Source organism: Labeo rohita, chromosome 1, assembly GCF_022985175.1.
Source record: "Labeo rohita strain BAU-BD-2019 chromosome 1, IGBB_LRoh.1.0, whole genome shotgun sequence".
NCBI lineage: Eukaryota > Metazoa > Chordata > Actinopteri > Cypriniformes > Cyprinidae > Labeo > Labeo rohita.
The window spans coordinates 4382054-4395348 of record NC_066869.1 but is presented as its reverse complement, the minus strand read 5'-3'; the positions used below and the strand labels follow the sequence as shown (position 1 = coordinate 4395348).

Sequence of the window (13295 nt, the reverse complement as noted above, 5' to 3'; positions counted from 1 at the left end):
CTAAAATAGACTTTAAAAAGAGGAAGGAAAAAAAAAACCTGTGTAAAACAGCAGAACAACATTTTCAGCTTGCATTTGCAGTTCACTCTGCTGGAATCTATTTGCTTAAACCACTACATGGTAAGATTTATTCTCATTCATTAATAAATATTGTCTAACTAATGTTAACATTAGTTACAATATTAGACATTTAACGTGAGAGACATTTTCTTTCATAACCCCTGGACATGTAGTGCTTTGAGTTTATTTTGTGTAATTGAGTTTCAGCAGTGTAAAACTACTAACAGTGAATATTATAAAGGAGTTTTATTTATTTATTTATTTATACAGTGTTTACAGTACAGTGATGTTATTATATTTATGTAACTAAGAATGAGGTGTTGTACTATTGTACATTAATTTATTTTCTGTAGTGATGTCATCGATCACTGCTCCTCCTTTTCCTCTGGTGTTTCTGCTCATGATTCCAGGTGAGTCTTACCTGTAAATGCCATGGGAGTCAATGAACTTTTATGATCCAGTCTGACTTATAGCTTAGTATTTTCATTATTTTTTTATACATGTTGTGTTTCAGGGGTTTATGGACAAAATGATTATGATGTCACTTACAGTCCTTCACACATCTGTGCAATAAAGGGGTCATCAGTGATAATGAGCTGCACTTATACATACCCTACTGGATATAAGATCAAGAAAGTGTTCTGGACCAAAACACATGAAAGAGATGTAGATAAAGGTGAAGAGTTTCCAGATCTGTCTGAGGATCCTGAATACAGTCAGAGGCTTCAGTATCTGGGAGATAAACAGAAGATCTGCACCATCAGACTGAATCATGTGACACAGAAAGATTCACACATGTACTATTTCAGATTCATCACTGATAAACCTGATGGCAAATGGCTTGGTGATCCAGGAGTGACTCTTACTGTCACAGGTGACTTTCATGAGGTTTCACTCTTCTTCTGTGCATTATGTTGAATAATAATGAGTGTGTGACAGCATCACTAGATATAATGTGTGTGTTGTGTTCAGATCTTCAGGTGGAGTCTCCTGAGAGAGTGACAGAGGGAGATTCAGTCCGTCTGACATGTAAAAGCAGCTGCACTCTGACTGACAGAGCAACATTCATCTGGTACAGAAACTCACAGCCATTAACTGAGAGAAGAGACAGAAACAATGAACTCCTGCTGCAGTCAGTCAGAAGAGAGGATGCAGGCAGATATAGCTGTGCTGCATATAGACACGATTACTATCTCACATCACCTGATGTACAGCTTAATGTCAGATGTGAGTATATTCTTTAAAGGTTCATTAAAAGTCATTTGTCCCTCATTTTCTTAATTTTCTTAACTAATTAAAAAATTATATTTCAATAGTACAGCCACAAGACATGAACAGTATGCATGTTAACATGATTTTGCTGTGAAAATTGATGTGAAAATTACTTTTTAAATAAAAATGTTACTTTTTTTTTTTTTTTTTACTTTTTTTTATTTAGTGTTGCACAGCAACATTTTGTGGGTGAAATCCATTTATTTTAGTAGGAATCAGCATTTGATTGAACATTTTCAGATGAGTTTCAAGCTCGTGTGAGACCTGCTGAGAGCATCAAAAACCTCAGACAAAACAGAGGAAATAAACAGTTTATGATGATGCTTGTTAAATATATTCCAAATACAGGACAACAATAAGGAAAATTCATGGGGGAGGTTTCTCATGATGAGCACAGCTGTATACAAATGCCAGCTTAATGCTGTTTACTATTAGTTTTAGTTAATAATACATTGTATTGCAGTATAATGTTTTAGTCTATATTTTAGGTTAATAAACTGTTAACTCTGTGCTATCAAACCATAAAAAAACAAAAAACAAAACAAACAAACAAAAAAGTTTCTTGGGCAGTGGGTTTGGACAGCCTGTCACAGTTTATATAGTTTGATAAACTTCTTGATAAATCAACTTTGATAAACAAATCTAATTTTAGTAGTTGTGTTGTTGGACTTTGGCCAAAAATTGCAGCTTTAAAAGTATTTTTCCCCAAAATTGTATTGCTTTTGTACTGCTTTTGTATTCAGGTAGTGACACCTGCTTTGAGTGTTTAAATTATGGAGATAGTGCTGAGGTCATGCTGGATTTTGTGCTGAAATCAAGTTGTTTAATGTGTCTAATGTGTACATGTTAAATATTGCAGGTTAGATGCTTTCATTGTGATTATACTGTTTGGGTTTTCAAAAGTGTATTAAACTGACAGCATGTCTTTAATGTAGTTTTCATCTTGCTAATTGTTTGAGTGTGAAGCAATGCCAGGTCCAGACCATGTGTGCAAAATGCATCAGATTATTTAATTTAGGAAAATCCAGCTGGTCACATTTACATATGTATCTTATATTCATGTTTTGATGCAAGTAATACTGCATGTGCGGTTCTATTTTCTATTTTTCACTTAGAGACTAAAATTTAAATGCATCTCATGTAGATCCTCCAGTGAATGCTGTGATCTCCATCAGTCCATCCAGTGACATAGTGGAGGGAGATTCAGTGACTCTGATCTGCAGCAGTGATTCAAACCCACCTGCAGAAATCAGCTGGTTTAAAGGAAGAACGATTGTAAGATCTGGAAGAATTTACAGCATCTCAAAGATCACTGCTGATCACAGTGGAGAATACAAGTGCAAGTCCAGAAATGAACATGGAGAGAAATACTCTGTGACTGTGACTTTAAATGTCATGTGTGAGTTAATGATGGTTCCATATGTGATATTTATTCTTCTGTCATCTCAAATGTATTGCAATTGCAAATGTGCTCTATTACAAATCATTGTTTTGTTTTGTTTTTTGTTTGTTTGGTTTTTTGTCATCTGTTTTAGATTCACCCAGGAATGTCTCAGTGTCCATAAATGGATCTGCTGAAATAGAGGAAGGTGATTCAGTGACTCTGATCTGTAGCAGTGATTCAAACCCACCTGCTCTGAACTTCAGCTGGTTTAAGGAGGATGAATCCTCAGCTGTTGGATCTGGACAGAGTTTCAGTGCACTACAGAGTGGACGCTTCTACTGTGAGGCTCACAATCAACATGGATCTCAGAGATCAGACGCTGTTACTGTCACAGGTGAAGCTTTTATTAACACTCCTGTATCTTCACATCATTCAGTTTGTTAATTATGGTGATCTTCCTCTTTCAGTTCATCATGGTGCTGGTAAAAATGTGTTTGTGATCACAGCAGCATCTGGAGGAGTATTCATCATCATCATTGTCATCATACTATTTATAATGTGAATAAAATAATAATGACTATATAAATATTGTTTACTTTCAAACTAATGCAGAATGATATTTCATTATTAACTGTACTGTATATGAAACACTGAAATTGTTGGTATTTCCTTTTTTGACAGAAAAAGAATAAAGAAAAGATCTGCAATACAGGAGTATGAGGTGAGATGATCAAAGAACCACAGCATGAAATTAATAAAATGATATATTAATTATAATCTATCTATCTATCTATATATATATAGTTTTCATATAAATAGTTTTCTAAAATTTGTACCTATATATATATATATATATATATATATATATATATATATATATAATCAATAATTATGAATTACAAAAATATAATAGCCTATTTCAAACATTTTTTTGGCTGATGCTAACTGGCTAGCTAACTAGCTACCTGATGCTAAAATCCAAATATTTTTTTATTCAACAAACTAGTGAGATAGAGTCTTTTGATAGAAAAACAGGGACTTGCTGTTCAGAACAGAGTAACTGTCACGTTATCAGAAGGATGAAACCAGAGGCAGAGTCAAACAAGTTGGTTTGAATGGAGTGCACAAATGGGTTGAGCAATGCTTATTTGTGAGTTCGTTGTATAGTTGTAATGGTGGATCAGTCCAGGTTGTAATTTCAGCAGAGAGTCCAGAGTGAAGCACAGGAGTGCCACGGGGAAGACCAAGAAGAGGTCTGGAGCTAGCATCGAGGTTGTGAACAGTAGACAAGACAAGGGAGTACTGACTGCAGAGGATTTATATAGGGCGGTGCTAAATGGGAACAGGTGTGTGCAAGCAGTACTCCGGTGAGATGGAATATGTGCTAAATAATCAGTGGGGGTTTTCTGAGGTGAATGCCTGACAGTAACTACAGTAATTGCCCACTGACTATGTTCGAGAAAAAAAATATGTCATTCTGAAAATATAATTATATTTTTATTACATAACACATACTCCCTATCTACAGGCCCTACTGTTCTCATATCATATACTGTGATGGCACACAAAACAGCAAGTTTTAAAACATTTTTTTTTTTTGAAAATTATACCAATCAGGCGCTATATATATATATATAGTATATCCACTTGTAAATATATATTGTTGAATTGTTGTATTGTGATTATTTATATGTATTCCTATTTCCTGCTTTCTCTGTAGAATGATCCCAGTGCAAACACATATATATGGCTCTAGACCTCAAGTCAAGATCTTCTGATGTGTACAACGTACTTACAGTAAGTGAAATATGGAAAAAAAAAAAAAAAAAAATGTGAAAAAGAATTTGCACTTTCAAATGTGAGCTAATATACCAAATAATCAATGTGTTTTTCATGTAGTCTGTCCATCCCAGACCTGCTGTTCATCAATCAGCCTCTTCTAAATATGAGAATCTGTCAGTAAATAGGAGATAGTCAGGTCTTCTCAATATAGTCAGTAGAGTTATAAAAATGTTCTCATATTAAGCAGTCATATCTTTCTGTTACAATATGAATTATATGAGTTGAAAAAAAAAAAAAAAAGATTATTATTTTTTTACCATTGTTGATTTGTTATTAATGTGCTTTAAAAATAAATAAATAAATGTTTGCAGACCTGTGTAAATGTTTTCTTACATGTAGTCAGACATGTAAACTTAATAAATAATGCTTTTGGGCACAAATACAGTACAATTTATATCTAAGGCAGCTGGGTTACTTACCCATCTGTTAAGTTCAGCAAACACAAATATCTAAGTTGTTACTTAGTACAACTTAACATTTCAAGTTAACTAAACTTATTTTAGTTAACTGAACTTACCTTTTTAAGGCAGCAGGGTAACAAATTATTTTAAGCTGACTCAAAAAATTGTGTTTTTTTTTTTGTTTTCCTCAGTGTACTTGTGATCCAATTGAAACGTTAATTACCTCAGGGACTCAGCTGCTCCTACACTTTCTGTTGTTGCTAATGAAATGAGCTGGTTCATTATGACTTTCTTTAAAGTTCCTATGAAATCAAAACTGAAGTATTTTGGCTGGCAGTATAAGTATGTTAAGGGTTTATCTATAAGATGCTGCAAAACAATGGCAAAATTCAAATTTAGAAGATATAAGCATCATGATTCTTATGACATCACACTGCACTTCAGCTTCTCATCAGATTTTCTGTCCGATCAAATGCTCTCTAGAATCCAAAGTGTCCCGCCCTCTACACAATAAATAGACTTTAAAGCTGCCGCTGAAATTGGTCTCTTGTTTACAGAAAAATAATTTTCTATATGGCGAATGGCACATAGCACACCATTGTTGGGAACAATTCAGACAGCACAAATATGCTTTCCATTGAGATCATATTAGGTATACGTGCCCAGACAACGATTTCTACCAAGGGGGGCCGAATTTCATACTTTTTTTTTTTTTGGTATTACTAGTTAAAGATGGAATATCACCACCCACCTCTACCCACCACTTCCTTTTGCTTAACTTGTCTGTCTGTGGTCAAAGTGACGACATATAATCTACAGAAAATGTTTCCAGGAAAATATGGTGGTCACTACACATGCCTAGTTTTATTTTTATTCTCTTCAATCCTTATATGGGCAAAAGCATGTGCAATTCTAAAACCACCCTACTAGACTATATGTTGCAAAATCTGTGATTCACTGATCAATCGATGTGGTGGACAAAAACAAAACAAAAAAAACAAAAAAAAAAAAAAAAAAAAAAAAAATAATGATCTTCATTTCATTTGGGTCATGTATGTTTTCTGAAGCTCCTTGTGTGGGAAGCATCCAAGAAAGAGGAAGAAACATGTTTGTCTGCTTGGGTATTTTAGAACAAACTGTGTTCATCATGTCAAATCAGTTTACTGCCCGCTGGAGATCAGACTCACCAGAACACGGTAAGAGTTAATGTGAACATTATTATATGTGAATATGGTTAATATTTCAATTTCAGACACTTTATTTATTCCTTAAAGGCAGTTCACAAGGTCATGCTGAGTAACAGAAACAATAAATAAGGAATATCACATACTGTATGCAGTGTACATGTTAAATATAATCTGCTTTAGGCAGATGACTAAAAAAGTAATATGTGAACATAGTCGAAATAATACTGTTACTACCTACTGACTTATTTAATAGGAAATATTCTCATTGAAAACTGATTTATGGAGATGTTTTTGAAGCTAAAGATTGTGTTTTTCTCATGATGTGTGTGTTATATTGTTCTTGAAGTGATGTCAGTCAGAATGGCTCCTCCTCTTGCTCTGGTGATTCTGCTCATGATTCAAGGTGAGTCACTGGATAATAAACAAATGTTACATAGTTGCTTATTAAATAAACCTATTCTTTGTTACTTTCTTTAGCTTGGGGTCTGCAAATCATTGGACTCCCTAAAGCATCCTCATTGACATCTTTTTTTTACTAAGCACAGGGCATCTGTGGGAATTTCTAAAATAATAAAAAAAAAAATAATAATAATAATAATGTTTTTTTTTTTTTTTTTATGAACCTTTTTTAAAGACCTGCACAAATAAAATTAACAATGTATGAGCAGGGGTAGGGCAATGTCATATTAAATCATAAAATAATGTAATTTACAGTTGAGATACAGATACTTGTCATAATTGTTTTGATTTCTAGAAGACACATTAGCTTCTTTCACATGCACAACTCTATATGTGTTTGCTGTGTAAAAACATGGGTTGAATTTCACAGTAGTCCAAACAAAAACAGCAGAAAGGCTTACTAAAAATGCAAATTAATTCTCTGCCACTAGGTGGCACTTTTGGAAAGGCAGAAGTGAATGGAACGGTTTCCCGGTAACAGCTGTAAACAAAACATAATTGCGCTCATGAATGCTACTTTATCAGACATTACAGGAAAGATGAAAAGAAAATGTCTTTTCATGGCCTTAAACCTGGTACAACTAAATCAAAGACTTTTTAAGAACTTGCAGATGTATTTAAGACAGGCTGTCGGGAAGGGCCGTGACACATTTTAGCAGACTGAGTAGAAAACACAATAGCAGTGGGATGTCAGGCTAGCGATTTTGCAATCCCTGATTCATCTTGTCAAAGTTTCTGCACCCCAAGGTTTAGAAACAACTGCTATATGAGCTTTTTTTTTGTTCCATCAGCTACAAGACAGTTGAATTCTATTGTAAGGGCATGATTGTGTGATTGGTATTGATGCAGTCATCTTGTTATGCAGCTTTATATGTATTGCCCAAAACAAATTTCCCTTTGGGTGAACTATCCCTTGATTTTTTCAGGAAATTATGGCCAGTGTGGTTGGAATGGTTACAGGCCTTCATACATGTGCTGTTACACTTGTCCATACCCACACAATCACTACCCCTCATCATCTAATGGGCAGCCTAATATCGGATGTAAGTATTGTATGTATTTTATGTAGTTTGGGTACCTTTTTCTTTGAAGGCTATAGTGACAGAAACTACACTAGTAAAAATATGTGGGCTCTCCTTGTAATTAATGAATATGACTCTTTAAGTTTAAATTACTTACTTACTCTGGTCTGGACGTTCCAAAGTTTACCTTAACACTTTGAGGCCTTCAATGATGAATAATTCACTGATGGTGATAAAAATAATAGCTCAAATATTTATCCTGTAGATAAACCAGTGATCTTCATTAGTCCATCTGGTGAAATAGTGGAGGGAGATTCAGTGACTCTGATCTGCAACAGTGATTCAAACCCACCTGCAGAAATCAGATGGTTTAAAGGAGAAACATTTGTAGGATCTGGAAGAATCTACAGCATCTCAAAGATCAGCTCTGATCACAGTGGAGAATACAAGTGCAAATCCAGAAATGAACATGGAGAGAAATACTCTGATGCTGTGACCTTAAACGTCATGTGTAAGTTAATGATGGTTTAGTAAATGTGACTCTAAATCCTCCAAACATTGTCTGATGTCAAATTGATTGTGATACTGAACGACATCAATGTTTTTTTTTTTTTTTTTTTTTTTTTTGTTAGATCCTCCAAAGAGTGTCTTATTGTCCATCAGACCACCTGGTGAAATAATGGAAGGAGATTCAGTGACTCTGATCTGCAGCAGTGATTCAAACCCACCTGCAGAAATCAGATGGTATAAAGGAGGAACATATGTGAAATTTGGACAAACCTACAGGTTCTCAAAGATCAGCTCTGATCACAGTGGAGAATACAAGTGCAAGTCCTTAAATGAACATGGAGAGAAATACTCGGATACTGTGACCTTAAACGTCATGTGTGAGTTAATGAACATCTGCACACTGTTTAAAACCTTTATAGTATTCATTGTGAATTTTTATTTTTGTTTTTGATTTTTAGACCCACCCAGAAGAGTCTTAGTATCCATCAGTCCATCTGGTCAAATACTGGAGGGAGATTCAGTGACTCTGACCTGCAGCAGTGATTCAAACCCACCTGCAGAAATCAGCTGGTTTAAAGGAGGAACAATTGTAGGATCTGGAAGAATCTACAGCATCTCAAAGATCAGCTGTGATCACAGTGGAGAATACAAGTGCAAGTCCATCAATAAACATGGAGAGAAAGATTCTGATGCTGTCACTCTTAACATCATGTGTGAGTTAATGATCATCTGCACATTGTGTACATTTTTTTTATATATATTTATTGTGCATTTTAATGTTTGTTTGTTTTTAGACCCACCCAGAAGCGTCTCAGTGTCCATCAGTCCATCTGGTGAAATAGTGGAGGGAGATTCAGTGACTCTGATCTGCAGCAGTGATTCAAACCCACCTGCAGAAATCATCTGGTTTAAAGGAGGAACGATTGTAGGATCTGGAAGAATCTACAGCATCTCAAAGATCAGCTCTGATCACAGTGGAGAATACAAGTGCAAGTCCAGAAATGAACATGGAGAGAAATATTCTGGTGCTGTGACTCTAAACGTCATGTGTGAGTTAATGATCATTTGCACACTGCTTAAAATTGTATAATATTCATTGCAAATTTTAATATTTGTTTGTTTGTTTGTTTTTAGACCCACCCAGGAGCGTCTCAGTGTCCATCAGTCCATCTGGTGAAATAGTGGAGGGTGATTCAGTGACTCTGATCTGCAGCAGTGATTCAAACCCACCTGCAGAAATCAGCTGGTTTAAAGGAGGAACGATTGTAGGATCTGGAAGAATCTACAGCATCTCAAAGATCAGCTGTGATCACAGTGGAGAATACAAGTGCAAATCCATCAATAAACATGGAGAGAAAGATTCTGATGCTGTCACTCTTAACATCATGTGTGAGTTAATGATCATCTGCACATTGTGTACATTTTTCATATATATATATATATATATTTATTGTGCATTTTAATGTTTGTTTGTTTTTAGACCCACCCAGAAGCGTCTCAGTGTCCATCAGTCCATCTGGTAAAATAGTGGAGGGAGATTCAGTGACTCTGATCTGCAGCAGTGATTCAAACCCACCTGCAGAAATCAACTGGTTTAAAGGAGGAACGATTGTAGGATCTGGAAGAATCTACAGCATCTCAAAGATCAGCTCTGATCACAGTGGAGAATACAAGTGCAAGTCCAGAAATGAACATGGAGAGAAATATTCTGGTGCTGTGACTCTAAACGTCATGTGTGAGTTAATGATCATTTGCACACTGCTTAATATTGTATAATATTCATTGCAAATTTTAATATTTGTTTGTTTGTTTGTTTTTAGACCCACCCAGGAGCGTCTCAGTGTCCATCAGTCCATCTGGTGAAATAGTGGAGGGAGATTCAGTGACTCTGATCTGCAGCAGTGATTCAAACCCACCTGCAGAAATCAACTGGTTTAAAGGAGGAACGATTGTAGGATCTGGAAGAATCTACAGCATCTCAAAGATCAGCTCTGATCACAGTGGAGAATACAAGTGCAAGTCCAGAAACAAACATGGAGAGAAAGACTCTGATGCTGTGATGCTGGATGTGATGTGTAAGTGAATGCTAGTGCAGGAACTGACAATAGATCCAATAATTCCAATGACAATAATTCCAATGGGTTTTATCACTGTTAATAATTTCATTGTTTCTATTTTAGATCCTCCAAGAAATGTAGTGGTGTCCATTAATGGATCTGCTGAAATAGTGGAAGGTGATTCAGTGACTCTGATCTGCAGCAGTGATTCAAACCCACCTGCTCTGAACTTCAGCTGGTTTAAGGAGGATGAATCCTCATCTGTTGGATCTGGACAGAGTTTCAGTGCACTACAGAGTGGACGCTTCTACTGTGAGGCTCACAATCAACATGGATCTCAGAGATCAGACGCTGTTACTGTCAAAGGTTAAGTTTTTATTAACACATTCCTGTATATTTACATCTTTCATCAGTTTTTGGAGAATTAATTATGATGATCTTTCTCTTTCAGTTCATCATGGTGCTGATAGCAATGTGATTGTGATCACAGCTGCATCTGGAGGAGTATTCATCATCATCATTGTCATCATCATTATACTATTTATAAAGTAAATTAAATAAAGATAATATAAATATATGTTTTTTTCTTTCAAATTAATGCAACAAGGATATTTGATTATTAATTAGGAAACAACTAAATTACCTATGTTTCCATTTTTGACAGTCTGAAAAAAACAAACCAAAAATCTGCTAAACACGAGTATGAGGTGAGATAATCAAAGTGACACAGAATGTAATAGTAAAGTAATAAAAATGAGCATTTTCCTACATGTTTAGTGAGTGTTTGTATTTTTCATTCTGTTTCCCCGTAGAACGAAGTTCCCAGTGTAGTAGGCTCATATATAGGTCTTGATCCCAGGTCCAGATCTTCAGAGCCGTACAACATACTCATAGTAAGTGAAATCAAAAACTACAGTACAAATAGCAAAACAGTTTGTGTATTCAAAAGTCAGCCAATACATATTTTTCCACATAGACTGTCCATCCCAGATCAGGGGATGGATCATCCCAGTCAGGTTTTTCTAAATGAGAATCTGACAGTAAAATCTCAAAATAATCAATAAAGAAAATTTGTCCTCATTTACTATTCAATAGATACTAACTGCACTTTCACTCAGTTGCAAGCTAAACTAGCAGGGTGATTTCAGTTATCAGTTAATGAACTCAGTTCTGTGTAAATGTGTTTCACTTGTCTTATTTCTGTTGTAGCCACGTATTGAGATGCCATGGTAAGAGAAGCACAAGTTAAACTTGACTCCACAAGTCTTGAAGAAAATGAATGACTTTATTTGTGAATGCCATCATAAAGTTTACTTTTTTGCAGTGATGTTTCTCATAGCTTTTATATGAATTATGTACACGTGCAACCTTAACATGTGATAAATCTTATTTGCTGCGAGTTGTTACAAAAATATCTGTATACATTTTATCTATTAAATAAAACAGTAAATCATGACTGAAGTGATGGTGTGTTATTCCAATAGTGCCAGACCACACTGGCTTAAAGAATTAAAGATGGTGGCAGCAAGCCAGTCAAGCACATACATTATTACATTTTTTATCCCATCCACTGTAATTTTTGAAAATGAATTCCATATTTTTATGTGGATATCACTCTCAGAACTTTGCACTTTGTACTTTATGTGGCCACAGGTCCTCTTAGTAGCACAAAAAACAAGGCTTGCATTCAAATTCTTAATAGATTATACTGTATATAGTAAAAAGCACCCAGCCCTGAAGAAAATCAAACAGACATTGAGTCAGACATTGAGTGCAGAGTGCAAAAACAAATATGCACCAAAAAATGCTTGCATTTGCACTTTATGTGATATGGGTGGCCCTTATTGGGGGGTATTTGTTTATTTTTTATTTTTTATTTATTTTTATTTATTTATTTTTTTGAGAAATGTTAACCTATCATCCCCTCATTTGTTTCTACACTATGTATGTTACAAGTATGTAATGTATGCAAAATTTCATCACATAATTGGTCATTTAGGGTGTGCTCAAAGTATGTATATTTTCATCAACAGGTATGTTAAGAGCTGATTGGTGATATTAGCAAAGTTTGTGTTCACTAATTTATTTTGACTGTTTCTGATATCAGAGCTGAAGGCTAGTTATGACCTAATGGTTAGAGTATCTGACTTGTAATCTGAAGGTTGTGGGTTTAAGTTTCAGTATCAGCAGAAATTGTATGCAGGGAGAGTAAATGTACAGAGGAAGAAACCTTTTCTGTTGGCACAATCATTTGAAAATAACCTGTGTAAACCATGATAAATTAATTAGTTTTACTAGTGTTTGAATTGTCTCAAAGCTCTTGGGGGGTCCCCCTAACCAGACCCCTCCTCTCTTCCCAAAAAAAAAAAAAAAATAAATAAATAAATAAATAAACCTTATATAAATATGTTTCATATTTTTGTCTTGTCCTTGTTATCATTGAAACCTTATTCTAAGATAAAAGCTTATTTTATTAATTAAATATCTATCTGAGGAAATTAATATTTTCAAACAAGTTTAAAGTGATTTTTACCTTTTATGGGTATTTTTTACCCATTTAAGTTTTTTTTTTTTTTTTTTTTTTTTCTGAAAGTGTGCATTATATTTTACGTCAAATTCTTATATTCAGTCAATAAAGTCATTTAGAATAATAAGACATTTTAGGCTGTTAACACAAATAAAATTATTATCAACAAAATTCATATTTTCAATATAGAGGAAACACAAAGGCTGCAGGAAATTATTTAAAAAAAATTAAAAGGTACTTTAAGTGTGGAATTAAAATGCCAGTAGGTGGCAGTAAGTCACTGTTAATAAGCAAGTAATTGCGATTGAACTGAATAATTTAAACGGTTGATTCATTCTGGAAATGAAACACCGTCATGTTGCTCAAAGACGTGAAACAATGCTGTGGCATATCTTTGTGTGATATTGATTAACTACATGAAATTATATAAATATATGCATTTATTAGACTGAATCACACAGTGAAAGAATGCACTCTAAATGAGCACAGTCAGTCAAGCTAGTGTTTAAGCACTTATAACTCCTCTCCTCTCTGAGTGCTATTCTTTGTCTGTTGGGAACAATTCAGACAGTGT

At 34.7% G+C, this 13295-nt stretch overlaps 1 protein-coding gene across 2 annotated transcripts; it reads left to right on the top strand.

Moving 5' to 3' along the window:
- The first annotated feature begins 54 nt into the window (after positions 1 to 54).
- LOC127170053 (B-cell receptor CD22-like) lies at positions 55 to 11432 on the top strand. Of its 2 annotated transcripts, XM_051117817.1 has the most exons (18): positions 55 to 120; positions 414 to 470; positions 575 to 934; positions 1033 to 1287; positions 2477 to 2731; positions 2868 to 2929; positions 7937 to 8138; positions 8260 to 8514; positions 8596 to 8850; positions 8932 to 9186; positions 9272 to 9526; positions 9618 to 9872; positions 9958 to 10212; positions 10318 to 10560; positions 10646 to 10742; positions 10859 to 10901; positions 11007 to 11087; positions 11404 to 11432. In XM_051117817.1, the coding sequence occupies exons 2-18, from the start codon at positions 416 to 418 to the stop codon at positions 11425 to 11427; spliced, it is 3207 nt and encodes a 1068-aa protein (XP_050973774.1). In that variant the 5' UTR covers positions 55 to 120; positions 414 to 415; the 3' UTR covers positions 11428 to 11432. The 2 variants fall into 2 exon arrangements, with proteins under 2 accessions (XP_050973774.1, XP_050973764.1); XM_051117807.1 differs by lacking the exons at positions 55 to 120; positions 414 to 470; positions 575 to 934; ... (1 more) ...; positions 2477 to 2731; positions 2868 to 2929 and adding exons at positions 5167 to 6155; positions 6493 to 6549; positions 7532 to 7648 and having other exon boundaries at positions 7893 to 8138.
- Positions 11433 to 13295: the final 1863 nt, after the last annotated feature.